The sequence below is a fragment of the Epinephelus lanceolatus genome, chromosome 22 (assembly GCF_041903045.1).
Source record: "Epinephelus lanceolatus isolate andai-2023 chromosome 22, ASM4190304v1, whole genome shotgun sequence".
NCBI lineage: Eukaryota > Metazoa > Chordata > Actinopteri > Perciformes > Serranidae > Epinephelus > Epinephelus lanceolatus.
The window spans coordinates 1,509,818-1,524,342 of NC_135755.1; the positions used below are offsets into that span (position 1 = coordinate 1,509,818).

Consider the following 14,525-nt stretch of genomic DNA (forward strand, 5'->3'; position numbering starts at 1 on the left):
CACAGTGGGAACCAGGCATGTGGAATCCATCCGTTCACCTTTTCTGCGTCTCACAAAGACACGGCGGTTGGAACCAAAGATCTCAAATTTGGACTCATCAGACCAAAGCACAGATTTCCACTGGTCTAATGTCCATTCCTTGTGTTTCTTGGCCCAAACAAATCTCTTCTGCTTGTTGCCTCTCCTTAGCAGTGGTTTCCTAGCAGCTATTTGACCATGAAGGCCTGATTGGCGCAGTCTCCTCTTAACAGTTGTTCTAGAGATGGGTCTGCTGCTAGAACTCTGTGTGGCATTCATCTGGTCTCTGATCTGAGCTGCTGTTAACTTGCCATTTCTGAGGCTGGTGACTCGGATGAACTTATCCTCAGAAGCAGAGGTGACTCTTGGTCTTCCTTTCCTGGGTCGGTCCTCATGTGTGCCAGTTTGGTTGTAGCGCTTGATGGTTTTTGCGACTCCACTTGGGGACACATTTAAAGTTTTTGCAATTTTCCGGACTGACTGACCTTCATTTCTTAAAGTAATGATGGCCACTGGTTTTTCTTTAGTTAGCTGATTGGTTCTTGCCATAATATGAATTTTAACAGTTGTCCAATAGGGCTGTCGGCTGTGTATTAACCTGACTTCTGCACAACACAACTGATGGTCCCAACCCCATTGATAAAGCAAGAAATTCCACTAATTAACCCTGATAAGGCACACCTGTGAAGTGGAAACCATTTCAGGTGACTACCTCTTGAAGCTCATGGAGAGAATGCCAAGAGTGTGCAAAGCAGTAATCAGAGCAAAGGGTGGCTATTTTGAAGAAACTAGAATATAAAACATGTTTTCAGTTATTTCACCTTTTTTTGTTAAGTACATAACTCCACATGTGTTCATTCATAGTTTTGATGCCTTCAGTGAGAATCTACAATGTAAATAGTCATGAAAATAAAGAAAACGCATTGAATGAGAAGGTGTGTCCAAACTTTTGGCCTGTACTGTATATGGAAAATATACAAAATTAATAGAAAAATATATATATAACAAAAACTGTACAGAAATGGACAGAATAAAATATAATATAAAATATTAAATATTTATCATCCTACTTCTCTACACTGTTATTATCATGAACACAAGTCAGACACAAGATATAAAGTCGTTTTGTCTTGTGGGGAAGAAAAACATCAAAACATCCATAGAAGTCATTTTTCTGGAACAAACTAACCTTCTGAGGATCTCTGGACCTGAGACAGTCGGTCAGCACTGATGGATGTGATGAGCTGAAGAGTGGAGAGGAGAATGCAGCAGCAGCGCCACCTGCTGGAACCATCACTGTTCGCAGCTGCACAATGTGGAGTGTAAAACACTGCGACAGAGAGCAGGGTTACATCTTCTTTGCTCCCACAGGCAGCTCGCAGGTGTCAGACACATTTAACACTCTTTAAAACCTTTCCCAGATCATTTTTAAAACTAAATTCAAAACCGATTTTTTGACAAACATTCTTTTTCTTATTCAAACATTGCATAAACATGTGGTCCTGTGCAGAGGTGGGCTTTATAACATCGTTATCAGGTGAGATGGCTTCATCCACATTTTGCCAACAGGTACAAGCACAAAGTAAAAAGACGATCAGGTCCAGAGATGGTTGTAACATTTGTGATGTCAAAAAAACAAACATAAGTTATTCAATTATTAAATTAAATAAGATAAAATATCTGTTGCTATTAAAACTAAACCTAATGTTTATGAAAATTGAATTTCAGACATTTCAAGACTTTTTAAGGACCTGAAGACACGCGTCCCTGAGTGCGACAACACGCTAAGCTAACATGGTGAATATTATACTTACTAACCACAGAGTGTTAGCATGCTACGTTAGCATTTAGCTGATAATAAAATAACGTTTGTAACATCAGAAATCTGAGTTTGACAGAACAGCTCGACTCAATTTGACAAAGGAAATTTAAAATGGATATATGAATTATAATTATCACAAATTCAAATCTAACACTTTTTAATGACTTAAGGCCAAATATTCATAAAAAATTAACTTAAGACGTTTAAAGACTCTAAAGACGTGCGGCACATGGACCTTACTGTGGGTCACCGCTCCAGTTACAAACATTTATAACTCATTTTGACAGAAACATGGTAACGTGTTATTCAGGTTAGATTACTTCCTGCTGGTTGAGGCCAGTTGGATCTAAAACGTATCGATACCTCTTGGAGACAAATTTACCACCAATTGTACAATAACCAAAACTGAAGAAGGAAAATTTTGCTCATGACTTTATTGTAACATAAAACATGATATTTTTTGTCAGAGTTTGGCACAGAGACACGAGGATCAAACCGACAGCCCGGTCTCTACTGCTTCTTGGTGTGAGTCAGTCGGTGGGTGGTGAGGTGCTGCAGGAGTCTGAAGCCTTTCTGACAGTGTTCACACTCAAACGGTTTCTCTCCTGTGTGAATACGGATGTGTTTGGTGAGGTTGCTCTTGTCGTTGAATTTCTTCCCACAGTCTTTACAGTCAAAGGGTTTCTCCCCGGAGTGGATCAGGCGGTGCTTCCTCAGCTGCACAGCCTGCGTGAAGCACTTGCCACACTGGGAACAGCGGTATGGTTTCTCCATTGTCTCGCAGCACTCGTGACTGGACAGCTCTGAGAGGTCTGTGAACTCCTGCCCACACAGGGAGCAGCGCAGCGGTTTCTCCCCATGAGTGGACAGGTGTAACTTTAGCGCTGACGGGTGGGCGTAGCCTTTGTCGCACTTGTCGCACTTGTAGGGTTTCTCGCCCGTGTGGCTGCGCTCGTGGATAATGAGGTGCTGCAGGAGCCGGCAGCCTTTGCCGCAGTGCGAGCAGCAGTATGGTTTCTCCCCGGTGTGTATCATCTTGTGCTTCTTCAGGTTGTTCCTGACGCTGAAGGCTTTGGGGCACAGGTCGCACTTGTAGGGTTTCTCTCCAGTGTGGGTATACTGGTGCGCCGCCAGCAAGGCCTGGACCCTGAACCGCTTCAGACACAACTTGCACTGGAACGGCTTCTCGCCCGTGTGAACGCGCTCGTGCTGCCTCAGTTTGGTCAGCTGCTTGAAGCTTTTCGTACAGTGGCTGCAGCGGTGCGGTCTCTCCTCAGAGTGACTGAGCATGTGCGTCTTGAGGTCTCCCCTCCGGGCGCAGGTTTTGCCACACTGCTCGCATACAAAGGGTTTCTCCCCCGTGTGGACGAGGAGGTGCTGCTGGAGTGTGTGCAGCAAGTAGAAGCTCTTATTGCACTGTTTGCAGGTGTGACACCTCTCTCGTGGGGATGTTGCTTTATCCTGGTGATTTTCACTGTCCTGTGTGTGAATGCGTTCATGCAGCCCTAAGTGGCGTTTAGTCCGGAAGGTCAGACTGCATGTGTCACAGGAAAACGTCTCCTGCTCCGCTGGCTCGGACTCCGGCTGGCTCAGGGTGCCTGTTGTCGTGCTGCAGTGGTATTGCCGGTGTCGGGTGACGTTGCTCCTCCTTGCGAAGGATTTCCCACAGCGCTCACAGTGATGTCGGGGTTCGCTCTTCTCTGCTTTGTCTTCATTGGTTGAGTCAAGAGAAAGAGAAATACACAGAGTTAGAATTCAGTTTCTGTCAGAGATCACTTTTACAGCTGCAGTCTTTATTTTGGTGCTTTAGATTTAATCTTTGGACAAAAATCCGTTTTAGTTTCAGAGTGTATCATCACGAGCGTTAACACTGCTGAGCTGGGATTTTCCAGTCGGCCGCAGCACAAGAAGCGTGGTGAAGAGCGAGAGTGTAAAATCAGTAAGACAAACACCACACATGTTCATCTGTACAGAAACATTTACCTCCACCTCTGGCCTCAGACGCTACATCTTCAGCCTCTTGTTGCTCCAGTGTGGAGACGCTGTCCTCGTCCCGTATGAACCACCTCAGCCCGCCAGAGCTGCCGCCGCCGTCCTCCCAGTTGGGGTCGTCGTCGTCACACTCGGACTCTTCTTCTTCTTTAAACAAATCTACCTCCGCTCCGATATCAGTGTCATACCAGTGTGGATTCTCAAAGCAGTCGCCGGCCTCCTCTTTGAACTCCACCCTGATGCCGCTGTGACTCTGCTGCTCCTCTGCAGGATGGAGGAGCTGCAGGTTCAGTCCTGGAGTTTTCATGCAGTCCACCACGCAGACAGACGGCTGCCTCGACGCGAGCACTGAGAGCTCAGGGGAGAAGCCTGAGGACAGGACACAGTGGTTTATAAAGCACAATTCATACACTCTTAACGGGTCTTAAAGAGCTCCATGTGCAAGACATGATATGAAATGGATGCAGTGAGTGACCCGGAGTCTGTGGACACGACTCAAACACTGAACCGAGTTTCTTCCCATTTGGCCGTACGAGCAGGAGTGAGGTTAACAGCAAAACTACAGAGGCTGCACATTTACAGGCTGTCAGTGGTGTAGTTAGCATTGGTTAGCTTGAGGGCTAACTTGGCTACATTACAGGAGCGACACTGTCAACCTGAACTTCCCGCCAAGCCATCGTTACGAACACAGATGATACAACAGAAGGTAAGACGCCGAGTGAAAGGAAGTGAAGTGAGCACGTGATGCTGTGTTTCTGGAGGGACCCTCGTGTCAGCTGCTCACCTGTAGACTCCATCCTCCCAGCAGGTGTCTTCAAACAGTCCACCAGAGAGACAGACAGCTGCTTGAAGCCGAGCAGAGACAGCGTGCTGGGCGACGCCATGATGTCCACTGCAGTCGCTCTGAGAATCAACACCAGACGCAGATCTGAAAGACAGAAGATTGAACTGAAGCAGCTGAGGAAACTTTTATACACAAGTTTAACGACAAAATAATGTTTCTCTGAATATCGTCTGCTCCCCAACATGACTCTGACAGTGACAGTTATTACATCATTTATCATTCCAGCTTCACAAACTTCTCCTTTGAAACATGTTAATAACTGTAATGTGTCAGTCATCATGTTAATAACTGTCAGTTAATGGAGAAAATAATCAGCAGATTAATCCGTGATGAAAATAAATGAGCTCCTCCAGCCACAGCAGTCAAATCCTGCTTCTACATGAATGAATGAGTCACAATCATCCTGCTCGTTCTTTCTTCTTCTTCCGAGGAGATCCTACTTCCCATGCGCGAAAAATCACCAAACTTTGCACAACGGTCCAGCTCTGTGCCAGATTTGCTCAGCTGCAGACACAAGTCAATAGTCCTGATGGTGGTGCTACAGATAATATAAGAACACTTTATTGTCACCGTTAACCTTGTCAGACAATATCACTGTGAAAATCTGTTTAGCAGCTCCTATTTGGCAGTTATACAAAACAAATAGGGGGTATTGCACTCAGTATTTTAGTGTGTTCCAGTGTCAGTCTTTGGGTGGGATGGGTGGGGTGATGGCTTCGACGGCCTGGGGGAAGAAGCTGTTAGTGAGTCTGGCTGTTCTGGCTTTAAGAGAGCGGTATCTCTTTCCAGAAGGGAGGGGGGAGAATAGGGAATGTCCGGGGTGTGTAGGTGTCTCTGAGGGGGGGCAGTGTGGTCCTGATGATCTTCTCTGCGGTCCTCACCGCTCGCTGTAGGTCCTTCCTGTCCTCTGCGGTGCAGCTGGTGAACCACACTGTGCAGCAGTAGGTCAGGATGGACTCGATGGAGGCCCTGTAGAAGTTACCCAGCAGTGGGCGGGGGAGGTGGGCCTGCTTTAACTTCCTGAGGAAGTAAAGTCGCTGGTGGGCCTTTCTCACCTGATAGGAGGCGTGGATGGACCAGGTGAGGTTGGCCGAAATGTGGAGATCAAGGAATTTAAAGTTCTCCACCCTCTCAACATCCTCTCCTTTGATGGAGAGGGTGGGGGCTCAGTCTTTTTGGATTTTCTGAAATCCACAATAATTCCCTTGGTTTTGGCTGTGTTGAGGTCCAGGTTGTTATGGAGGCACCAGTCTGTCAGGCGTTCGACCTCCTCCCTGCAGGCTCACTCATCGTTGTTCCTAATCAGTCCTACAATGGTGGTGTCGTCAGCGAACCTGACAATGGTGTTTGTGGGGTGGATGGGGGAGCAGTCATGGGTGAAGAGGGAGAAGAGGAGGGGGCTGACGACACACCCCTGTGGTGTTCCAGTGTTCAGGATGAGTGTGGAGGAAGTGCGATCTCCCATCCTGATGTGCTGAGGTCTGTTTCTGAGGAAGTCCAGTATCCATGCGCACAGTGAACTGCCTAAGCGCCTACAGCAAGCGTCTTAAGTTCAAAACTTTGAAGATTCACAACAAATCAACCGTATGTGCTACAGCTTCGCAACTCACCAAAATGTAGCCCCGATACTGAAGAAACTTTTGTACATTTAAACCTATTGCGAATTATGAAGTTTTTGAAAACTTCTTAAAGCTCTCTCCTCCCACAATTTTTGCTCAGTTGACACCAAACCTGCTCCAGAGCATCTTCAGCGACAAACTGTCCTCCCAGATTTTTGATTTATCAGAAATTGAGGCTGCAGTGCACCAAGATGTTTACAGCACACGTATACTTGCAAATTCTTGCTGAATAAGTTTTCAATGTTCATGAAAAAAAATGGACATAATTTTGGAGTCGTGGTGGATGATGTTTGGCAAATGTCAGAATTTTATATCAAAAACTGAATTTTTGGCAGCAGTTTGAATTCTGTCCTCACGTGACCCATCGCTGTCAGTGGGAACAGAGCAGGTTTTCACTTATGGAGTAAATCAATCAAATTAACATGTCCATGCTGTCTAGATGCAGATGTTGTCTTGTCTTGATTCTTGTCTTCCTATTCTGCCTCTTGTTGCTCAGCATTGCCTCAAATTGCCCCGACCTATGCTTTTATCTTCTTGTTGCCACTTCAAACACTTTCATTTGCGCTAATGTAGCTATTTAAATACAGTGTATTATCATTATCATTGGTTTATAACCGCAGTGACGCTGAGCTCACAACTTTAGCACGCGTGTTGATGTAGCTCTGGGACAACATGTCTGCTGTGTGTCTATGAAGCTAACTTTAGCTTAGCCACACTTTGTGCCTCTCGTGTATTAGCGTTACACTCAAGGTTCATATCGGAGCTAAGGTTGGCCCTGTCAGGCTTCCGTCCGCCTCCATCTTCCTAATTCTGGCCCAGTTTCAGTCACTGTTCCTGCACTGTAACACCACACAGTGAGAAACACGGTCACACTCACCACAGAGAGAACACGTACTGTCCTTTCATCTTTTCATGGGGCTAGCGTCTGAGCTACACCGCTGCTGCACACCAACATCCGGTTCGTATCCACATAAATAAACTTCCGCTCGTGCATTTAAGCTTTCAAGTTGTGAAACAAAACGAAAACGTTGTTTCCGGTCTTTTCAAAAAGACAATTAAAGTCCAGACAGAGGAGCCGCTGATGAACTGATTTTCAAACACAAGAGCGTCTTTGTTTACTTCCGGGTTTAGTGGGCGGAAGAACATTTCGACCAATCGGCTACGACAACGTCAAGGGGAGCCGCGTTATTGGAGAGTTTTGGCGCCAATCGCTGTGTCGCTGGTTTACATGGAGACGGCGTCTCGTTCAGGACAAAAATAAGTCAATACGCGTTTTAAAAGTTTTTGGGTTTTTTTCCTGTTAATGTAATTATATGAATATACAATCAATCAGAGGGACATTAGGTACAACAGGAAGTGATGTCATAATGATAATAATAACAATAATAATATGATAATGATAATAATATGATGATAATAATAATAATAATATAATGATAATAATAATAATCTGTCTGTGGAGCAGCTCCAGACTTTTTATACCTTATGACATCACAAATTTGAGTTGTATCATGTTTACTAATATTTTCTGACTGTCTTAGACCAGTTGTGAGAACAGGTGTAGTTCCCTTTACAGTGTTTACTTAAGTTCAGACTGTCTGTTCTGGGAATTTATGCCAAGTGTGCATATATGATGCATAACTTGCATATTTAAATATAACATTTCAGTTAACGTGTAACACAAAAAATAATTATCTAAGCGTGAGTAATCAACTGGGGAAGTTCCATGGTGACAGTACACACCTGCAGTGTCTTATCTTTGCTATCAATAAAAGCCATTTTACTCTCATACTGTGAACCAGAAATATTTACCTCACTAACACCTATACAACCAAACTTTCAAGTTTTAATCCATTGTAATATTCTGAATATTCCCATATTTATATTCATATCTACATGTTCCTTTTATGTGAAGGGTGTATATAGTGTAAATAGTATTAAGTGTGTAGTTGTGTCTAATTTAGTACTTTATATTTTTCTGATTCTGATATCTTTTTGTATTTTATCTTTATTCTATAAGTATTCTATCACTATTCAACTTGCTTTTCTATCTGTGCTATTTGAGCTGCTGTAACATGTGAATATCCCCATTAAAGTTTTATCTCATTTCATTTCATTTCATTTTTCAAATTTTATTTTACTTCATTTCATTTCATTTTTTAAATTTCATTTTATTTCATTTCTAAATTTTATTTCACTTCTTTTCATTTCATTTTTTAAATTTCATTTTTAAATTTAATTTTATTTCATTTCATTTTATTTCATTTTTTTTAAATTTCATTTCATTTCATTTTTTTTTAAATTTTTTTATTTCTTTTTTATTTTATTTCACTTCATTTCATTTCATTTTAAATTTGATTTTACTTAATTTCATTTTATTTCATTTTTTAAATTTAGTTTTATTTCATTTTTTGAATTTTATTTTACTTCATTTCATTTCTTTTTTAAAAAAATTCATTTTATTTCATTTTTTAAAAAATGTATTTTATTGCATTTTTTGAATTTTATTTTACTTCATTTAATTTCTTTTTTCTTTTTTAAAATTTCATTTTATTTCATTTTTTAAAAGTTTATTTCTTTTTTAAATTCTATTTAATTTAATTTCATTTCATTTTTATCGTATTTTATTTCATTTCATTCTTTAAAATTGTATTTCATTTTATTTCATTTTTTTAAATTTCATTTTATTTCATTTTTAAATTTTATTTTATTTCATTTCATTTCATTTTTTAAATTTTGTTTTATTTCTTTTTTATTTTATTTCACTTCATTTCATTTCATTTTAAATTTGATTTTACTTAATTTCATTTTATTTCATTTTTTAAATTTAGTTTTATTTCATTTTTTAAATTTTATTTTACTTCATTTCATTTCTTTTTAGAAAAAATTCATTTTATTTCATTTTTTTAAAAATGTATTTTATTGCATGTTTTGAATTTTATTTTACTTCATTTAATTTCTTTTTTCTTTTTTAAAATTTCATTTTATTTCATTTTTTTAAAAGTTTATTTCTTTTTTAAATTCTATTTAATTTAATTTCATTTCATTTTTATCGTATTTTATTTCATTTCATTCTTTAAAATTGTATTTCATTTTATTGTATTTCATCAGGGTTTTTTTTTTCAGATTACTTGAGTGATAGAAAGAGATAACTTTTTTTACTTATCCTTGACAATGGGGCCAAAACCTTTTTTTAAACTCTTTAATCAGGCGGTGAAGATTAAACTCAAAACTATTAAACCTCCCAGTGATTTCTTTTTTTCTTTGACACCATACATGAAGGATGTCAGAGGTCAGATCTGACGGAGTTAACAAAAAATTATACACAGCGTTGGTTTGGATCCATCAGGGGTACAGAACATATCTGTTATATCTGAAACACACTTGATAGAAATATTATTTAATTAATTTATTTATCAAAAAAAGAAATCAGTACCTGAGCAGCAGTCACACCTGTTTGGAAACCAGGAAGTGAGACAGGATGTGATGTTGCTGACTCCTTTGTCCCAGATAGAATGATGATGTTGTAGAAATCTGATGGAGCTGTCAGTAAACCTGAGACACATCTTTAAAGGGTCAATATTTTCATATAAAGTATGTTTCATAATTATAGCAGCACATTTTGACGCTGATGTCATCAGCACATGCTGCTAGCTTTAGATCTTGAAGGCTTTTAACAGATTTCTTAAACGTTTTCTGACACAGGGGAAGTTTAGGAGTTAAAAATAATGAAATCAGAACAAATTATTTTATAAATCATGTTTATTTCATACATATAAATCCTTAGAAAAGTAATGTTTAACCCGTGGTGGGAGAGGGGTCACCTTCCTTTATTAGTGTATCGTTGATCAGAGGGCTCAGTGGTGACACCTGGCTCACAGCTCACAGCTCTGAGCTCCTCCGTGTGTCTCTCCTCTGAACACTAGATGGAGCCACGTCATCAGTTTGAGTCTCTGCACAGATTCACATTAATCATCTGTTATATTTAAACAACAAACACTTTGACCTCATGACACAAAGGAAGATAAAGTACAGCACTGAGCGAAACAATGTGAGTGAGGAAGGTGTGTTTGGATTTGTAAATGTGCAGGAACGAGTTCAGGTGAAGCGTCGACACACAACATGTGTGTGTGCTGCTGCTGCTGCTGCTGCTGTGACGCTGATGTTTCTGTATCCAGATACAAACGCCTGAAATAGATTGTGAGCCTCAGAAAGGAAAGACACCCCGCGGGTCCTCAGGCTGATAGGAGACTTGAACAATCGATTGTACAAAACCGAACACACACACACACACACACACACACACACACACACACACTCATAACGCCCACAGACACACACACACACACACACACACACACACACACACACAGATCCACAGGCTGAATGCTTTGATAAGTCGCTCTTTTGAAGACGGAGAGTTTTGAAGTCCCTTTTACTGATGTTGTTGGTTTGCGAGCCTCAATTAAATCCAGTTAATCATTTTAAATTCAAAGACTGCTTTTCTCATCCATAATGGATTCATGTGTAACGTAGAGGAGCTGCAGTAGGCCGGGCAGAGGAAGTGAACGTCTGTAATCCTCCCAGCTGCTGCAGGGCTGCGCTTACACTCGTCACACTGCGCTGACGTGTGCGCTCGTCTCAGATGTTATGGTTTTTGGCAGGAACAAAAAACATACATTTATACTTTTAGCAGCGTTTTCTAACTGTCTGTCCTCAGGGAGCCTTTTTATCACTTGATGTGAAAAACGAAATAAAGTGATTCAAATCTGAGAGGACAAACGTCCCCTCAGTTCAACTGCTGCACACTTACAGACATGCAACCTATGGCAGGGTGTCACACCAACATGCATCACATCATGTTAAAGCAAAGGAAGCAGGAAAATGTTCAGAGGCACAGCCAGAGTGAAAGGTGCCGAAATAACACTACAAGAATAAAATGTTTATCTTGTCAGGATTACAATAACTCTTAAACATCTGCAGCTCAGTCGCCACAAATACGTCACCTTTGTATGTACGCATCATATCAAGGTCTATAAAGCGATGTTATATATGAGCTCTCTGTCATCAGGAGGTGGAGGGATGATGGATGACATGTCACCGAAGCAAGACGCCTGCCGAAGCTGCAGACCACTGTTCAAGACTAACAGACAACAAAACCACAAAACAAAACAACTTGGGTGTTTTTTAGGGACCAGTCACTGTGTTTCCTGCAGCTTCATAGCAACTAAACATGGGTTTTTATTAGCCAGACACAGCTGTTTTTCCAGCTGCTTTTTATGCACCAAATGTGAGTGTTATTTTAGGGACCTGTCAATGTGTTTCTGGTGTCTTTTTAGGCCCCTAACGTGGGTGTTTTTAGGGACTTGTGGCTGTTCTTCATGAGGCTTTTTCACTCCCAAACTTGGATGGACTTTTTAGGGGAACTGTCTCTGTGTTTCCAGCTGCTTTTAAGGAACTAAACATGTTTTTTTTAGTGAGACATCCCTGTGTTACCAGCAGCTTTTTGTAGCTCCCAAACTTGGGTGTTTTTTAGGGACCCACCACTGTGTTTCCTGCGGCTTTTAAGCAACTAAACATGTGTTTTTTAGTGAGACATTGCTGTGTTTCCAGCTGCTTTTCAGCTCCAAATGTGAGTGTTATTTGAGGGACCTGTCAATGTGTTTCTGGTGTCTTTTTAGGCACCAAACGTGGGTGTTTTTTAGGGACCCATTGCTGTTTTTATGCAGCTTTTTCGCTCCCAAACTTGGGAACTGTCTCTGTGTTTCTGAGCACCAGTTGTGATACAGTGCCCTCCAAAAGTATTGGAACAGTGAGGCCAATTCCTTTATTTTTGTTGTAGACTGAAAATATTTGGGTTTGACATCAAAAGATGAATATGGGACAAGAGATCAACATTTCAGCTTTTATTTCCAGGTATTTACATCTGGATCTGATACACAACTTAGAAGATAGCACCTTTTGTTTGAACCCACCCATTTTTCATGAGAGCAAAAGTATTGGAACATGTGACTGACAGGTGTGTTTTGTTGCCCAGGTGTCTCCCAATTACATTGATTATTCAAACAATAAATAGCACTGAATGTCTGAGCTCAGTTTCAGATTGGGTACGATAGGTTTTGCCTGTGCAGACTGCATTTAGAGGTGGAACCAACATGAAAACCAGAGAGCTGTCTATGGGTGAAAAAGAAGCAATTGTGAATCTGAGAGAAGATGGACAATCAATCAGAGCCATTGCACAAACATTGGCCATAGCCAGTACAACCATTTGGAATGTCCTGAAGAAGAAAGAAACCACTGGTGTACTAAGCAACAGACGTCGAACAGGTAGACCAAGGAAAACATCAGCAGTTGATGACAGAAACATTGTGAGAGCTGTAAAGAAAGACCCTAAAACAACTGTTAGTGACATCAGCAACAACCTCCAGAGGGCAGGAGTGAAGGTATCACAATCTACTGTTCGCAGAAGACTTCATGAACAAAAGTACAGAGGCTACACCAGAAGATGCAAACCACTCATTAGCAAGAAGAATAGGAAGGCAAGAAAGTTTTATGGACTGATGAGACAAAGATTAACTTTTTCCAAAGTGATGGAAAGGCGAAAGTTTGGAGAAAGAAAGGATCTGCTCATGATCCCAAACATACAAGCTCATCTGTGAAACACGGTGGAGGTAATGTCATGGCTTGGGCTTGCATGGCTTCTTCTGGGACGGGCTCTTTCATCTTCATTGATGATGTAACACATGATGGCAGCAGCAAAATGAACTCACAAGTCTACAGAAACATTTTGTCTGCTAATTTAAAGAAAGATGCAACCAAACTGATTGGGAGATCCTTCATCATGCAGCAAGATAACGACCCAAAACACACTGCCAAAACAACAAAGGAGTTCATCAGGGGCAAGAAGTGGAAGGTTTTAGACTGGCCAAGTCAGTCTCCAGACTTAAACCCAATAGAGCATGCATTTTACCTGCTGAAGAGGAGACTGAAGGGAGTAACCCCCCAAAACAAACAACAGCTGAAAGAGACTGCGGTGAAAGCCTGGAAAAGCATCACAAAAGAAGAATACAAAAGTTTGGTGATGTCAATGGGTCACAGGCTTGATGCAGTTATTGAAAGCAAAGGATTTGCAACTAAACATTAAGTCTCATTCACTTTAATCTATTTTAAGTTTATATGTTCCAATACTTTTGCTCACCTAAAAATTTTGTGTTCCATTACAAATAATGCTATCTTCTAAGTTGTGTATCAGATCCAGATGTAAATACCTGGAAATAAAAGCTGAAATGTTGATCTCTTGTCCCATATTCATCTTTTGATGTCAAACCCAAATGTTTTCAGTCTACAACAAAAGTAAACGAATTGGACTCACTGTTCCAATACTTTTGGAGGGCACTGTATATCTGGTGAGTGTTTGAGCCCCTCAAAGAGGTGATTCATTGTGTGGCGTAACGCTTTGAAAGCAGCCATTCTGCATCATGAGTACTTTTACTTTGGATACTTTAAGTACATTTTGCTGATAACAGCTTGCATACATTTACAATGATGTACTTGTACTAGTAATGGAGTGTTTTTGGACTGTGGTATTTCTACTTGTACGTAAATGAAGGATCTGAGATCTTGAATGAAAGCTTGAACGATTGTTATTGTTGTCAGAATGATTACAGTAACCCAATAAGTCCTCAGATGTTGTGTTCATGTGTAAATATACAGAGAGAGGCAGCAAATCCATCTCCCCTCTCTGCAGCCATCAGACAACAAACACCAGTGGACGTCTTTGGGAGCATCTGTAAAATAAATCGCTGATACGCTCTGTTACTCGCTCTCTGATGGACGCTTCTTATTTCACTCTGAAATCTGGATCGATTGCTTCCTGTGTGGAGAACATTTCCCAGCGGCGTGAACACCAAACACCGAGCAAATCTCCTGCGTCTCAATTAGAGAGGATGATGTTTTAGTCACCGCTCCAGTTTGTGAGTTCGCTTTTGAACAGCAGACATGTTGATGTCAGACACAAGGAAGCTTCACTTCGCCTCCTTTCTACACTTTAAACAAACTGATCAACAGACTGACGCTGCCAGCTGGCTGAGGCTAGACACTGTGGAGGCTCTGTGTGTTCCCCGAGTACGGTGGCCCTGATGCTGCGTTTATCAGAGTCCTTCACAGCAAACTTTCACTCAAATCTCACCAACTTGCTGAAGTACAACAAGACTGATTCATTACTGCAAAG

General features: G+C 41.1%; 1 protein-coding gene across 1 annotated transcript; it reads right to left on the reverse strand.

Annotated features, from left to right (window-relative positions):
* Positions 1–2,259: 2,259 nt before the first annotated feature.
* LOC117272788 (uncharacterized) lies at positions 2,260–7,420 on the reverse strand. The gene is made up of 4 exons (XM_033651848.2): positions 7,173–7,420; positions 4,617–4,760; positions 3,824–4,201; positions 2,260–3,549 (listed from the first exon to the last, which is right to left on the reverse strand). The coding sequence occupies exons 2-4, from the start codon at positions 4,714–4,716 to the stop codon at positions 2,351–2,353; spliced, it is 1,677 nt and encodes a 558-aa protein (XP_033507739.2). The 5' UTR covers positions 4,717–4,760; positions 7,173–7,420; the 3' UTR covers positions 2,260–2,350.
* Positions 7,421–14,525: the final 7,105 nt, after the last annotated feature.

Excerpts from the sequence above, each read along its gene's own strand:
- LOC117272788 (XM_033651848.2), bottom strand. The coding sequence starts at position 4,716 with ATGGCGTCGCCCAGCACGCTGTCTCTGCTCGGCTTCAAGCAGCTGTCT. Across the intron at positions 4,202-4,616 it reads TGGGAGGATGGAGTCTACAG|GCTTCTCCCCTGAGCTCTCA; the intron begins GTGAGCAGCTGA and ends TCCTGTCCTCAG. Across the intron at positions 3,550-3,823 it reads GTCTGAGGCCAGAGGTGGAG|ACAAAGCAGAGAAGAGCGAA; the intron begins GTAAATGTTTCT and ends CAACCAATGAAG.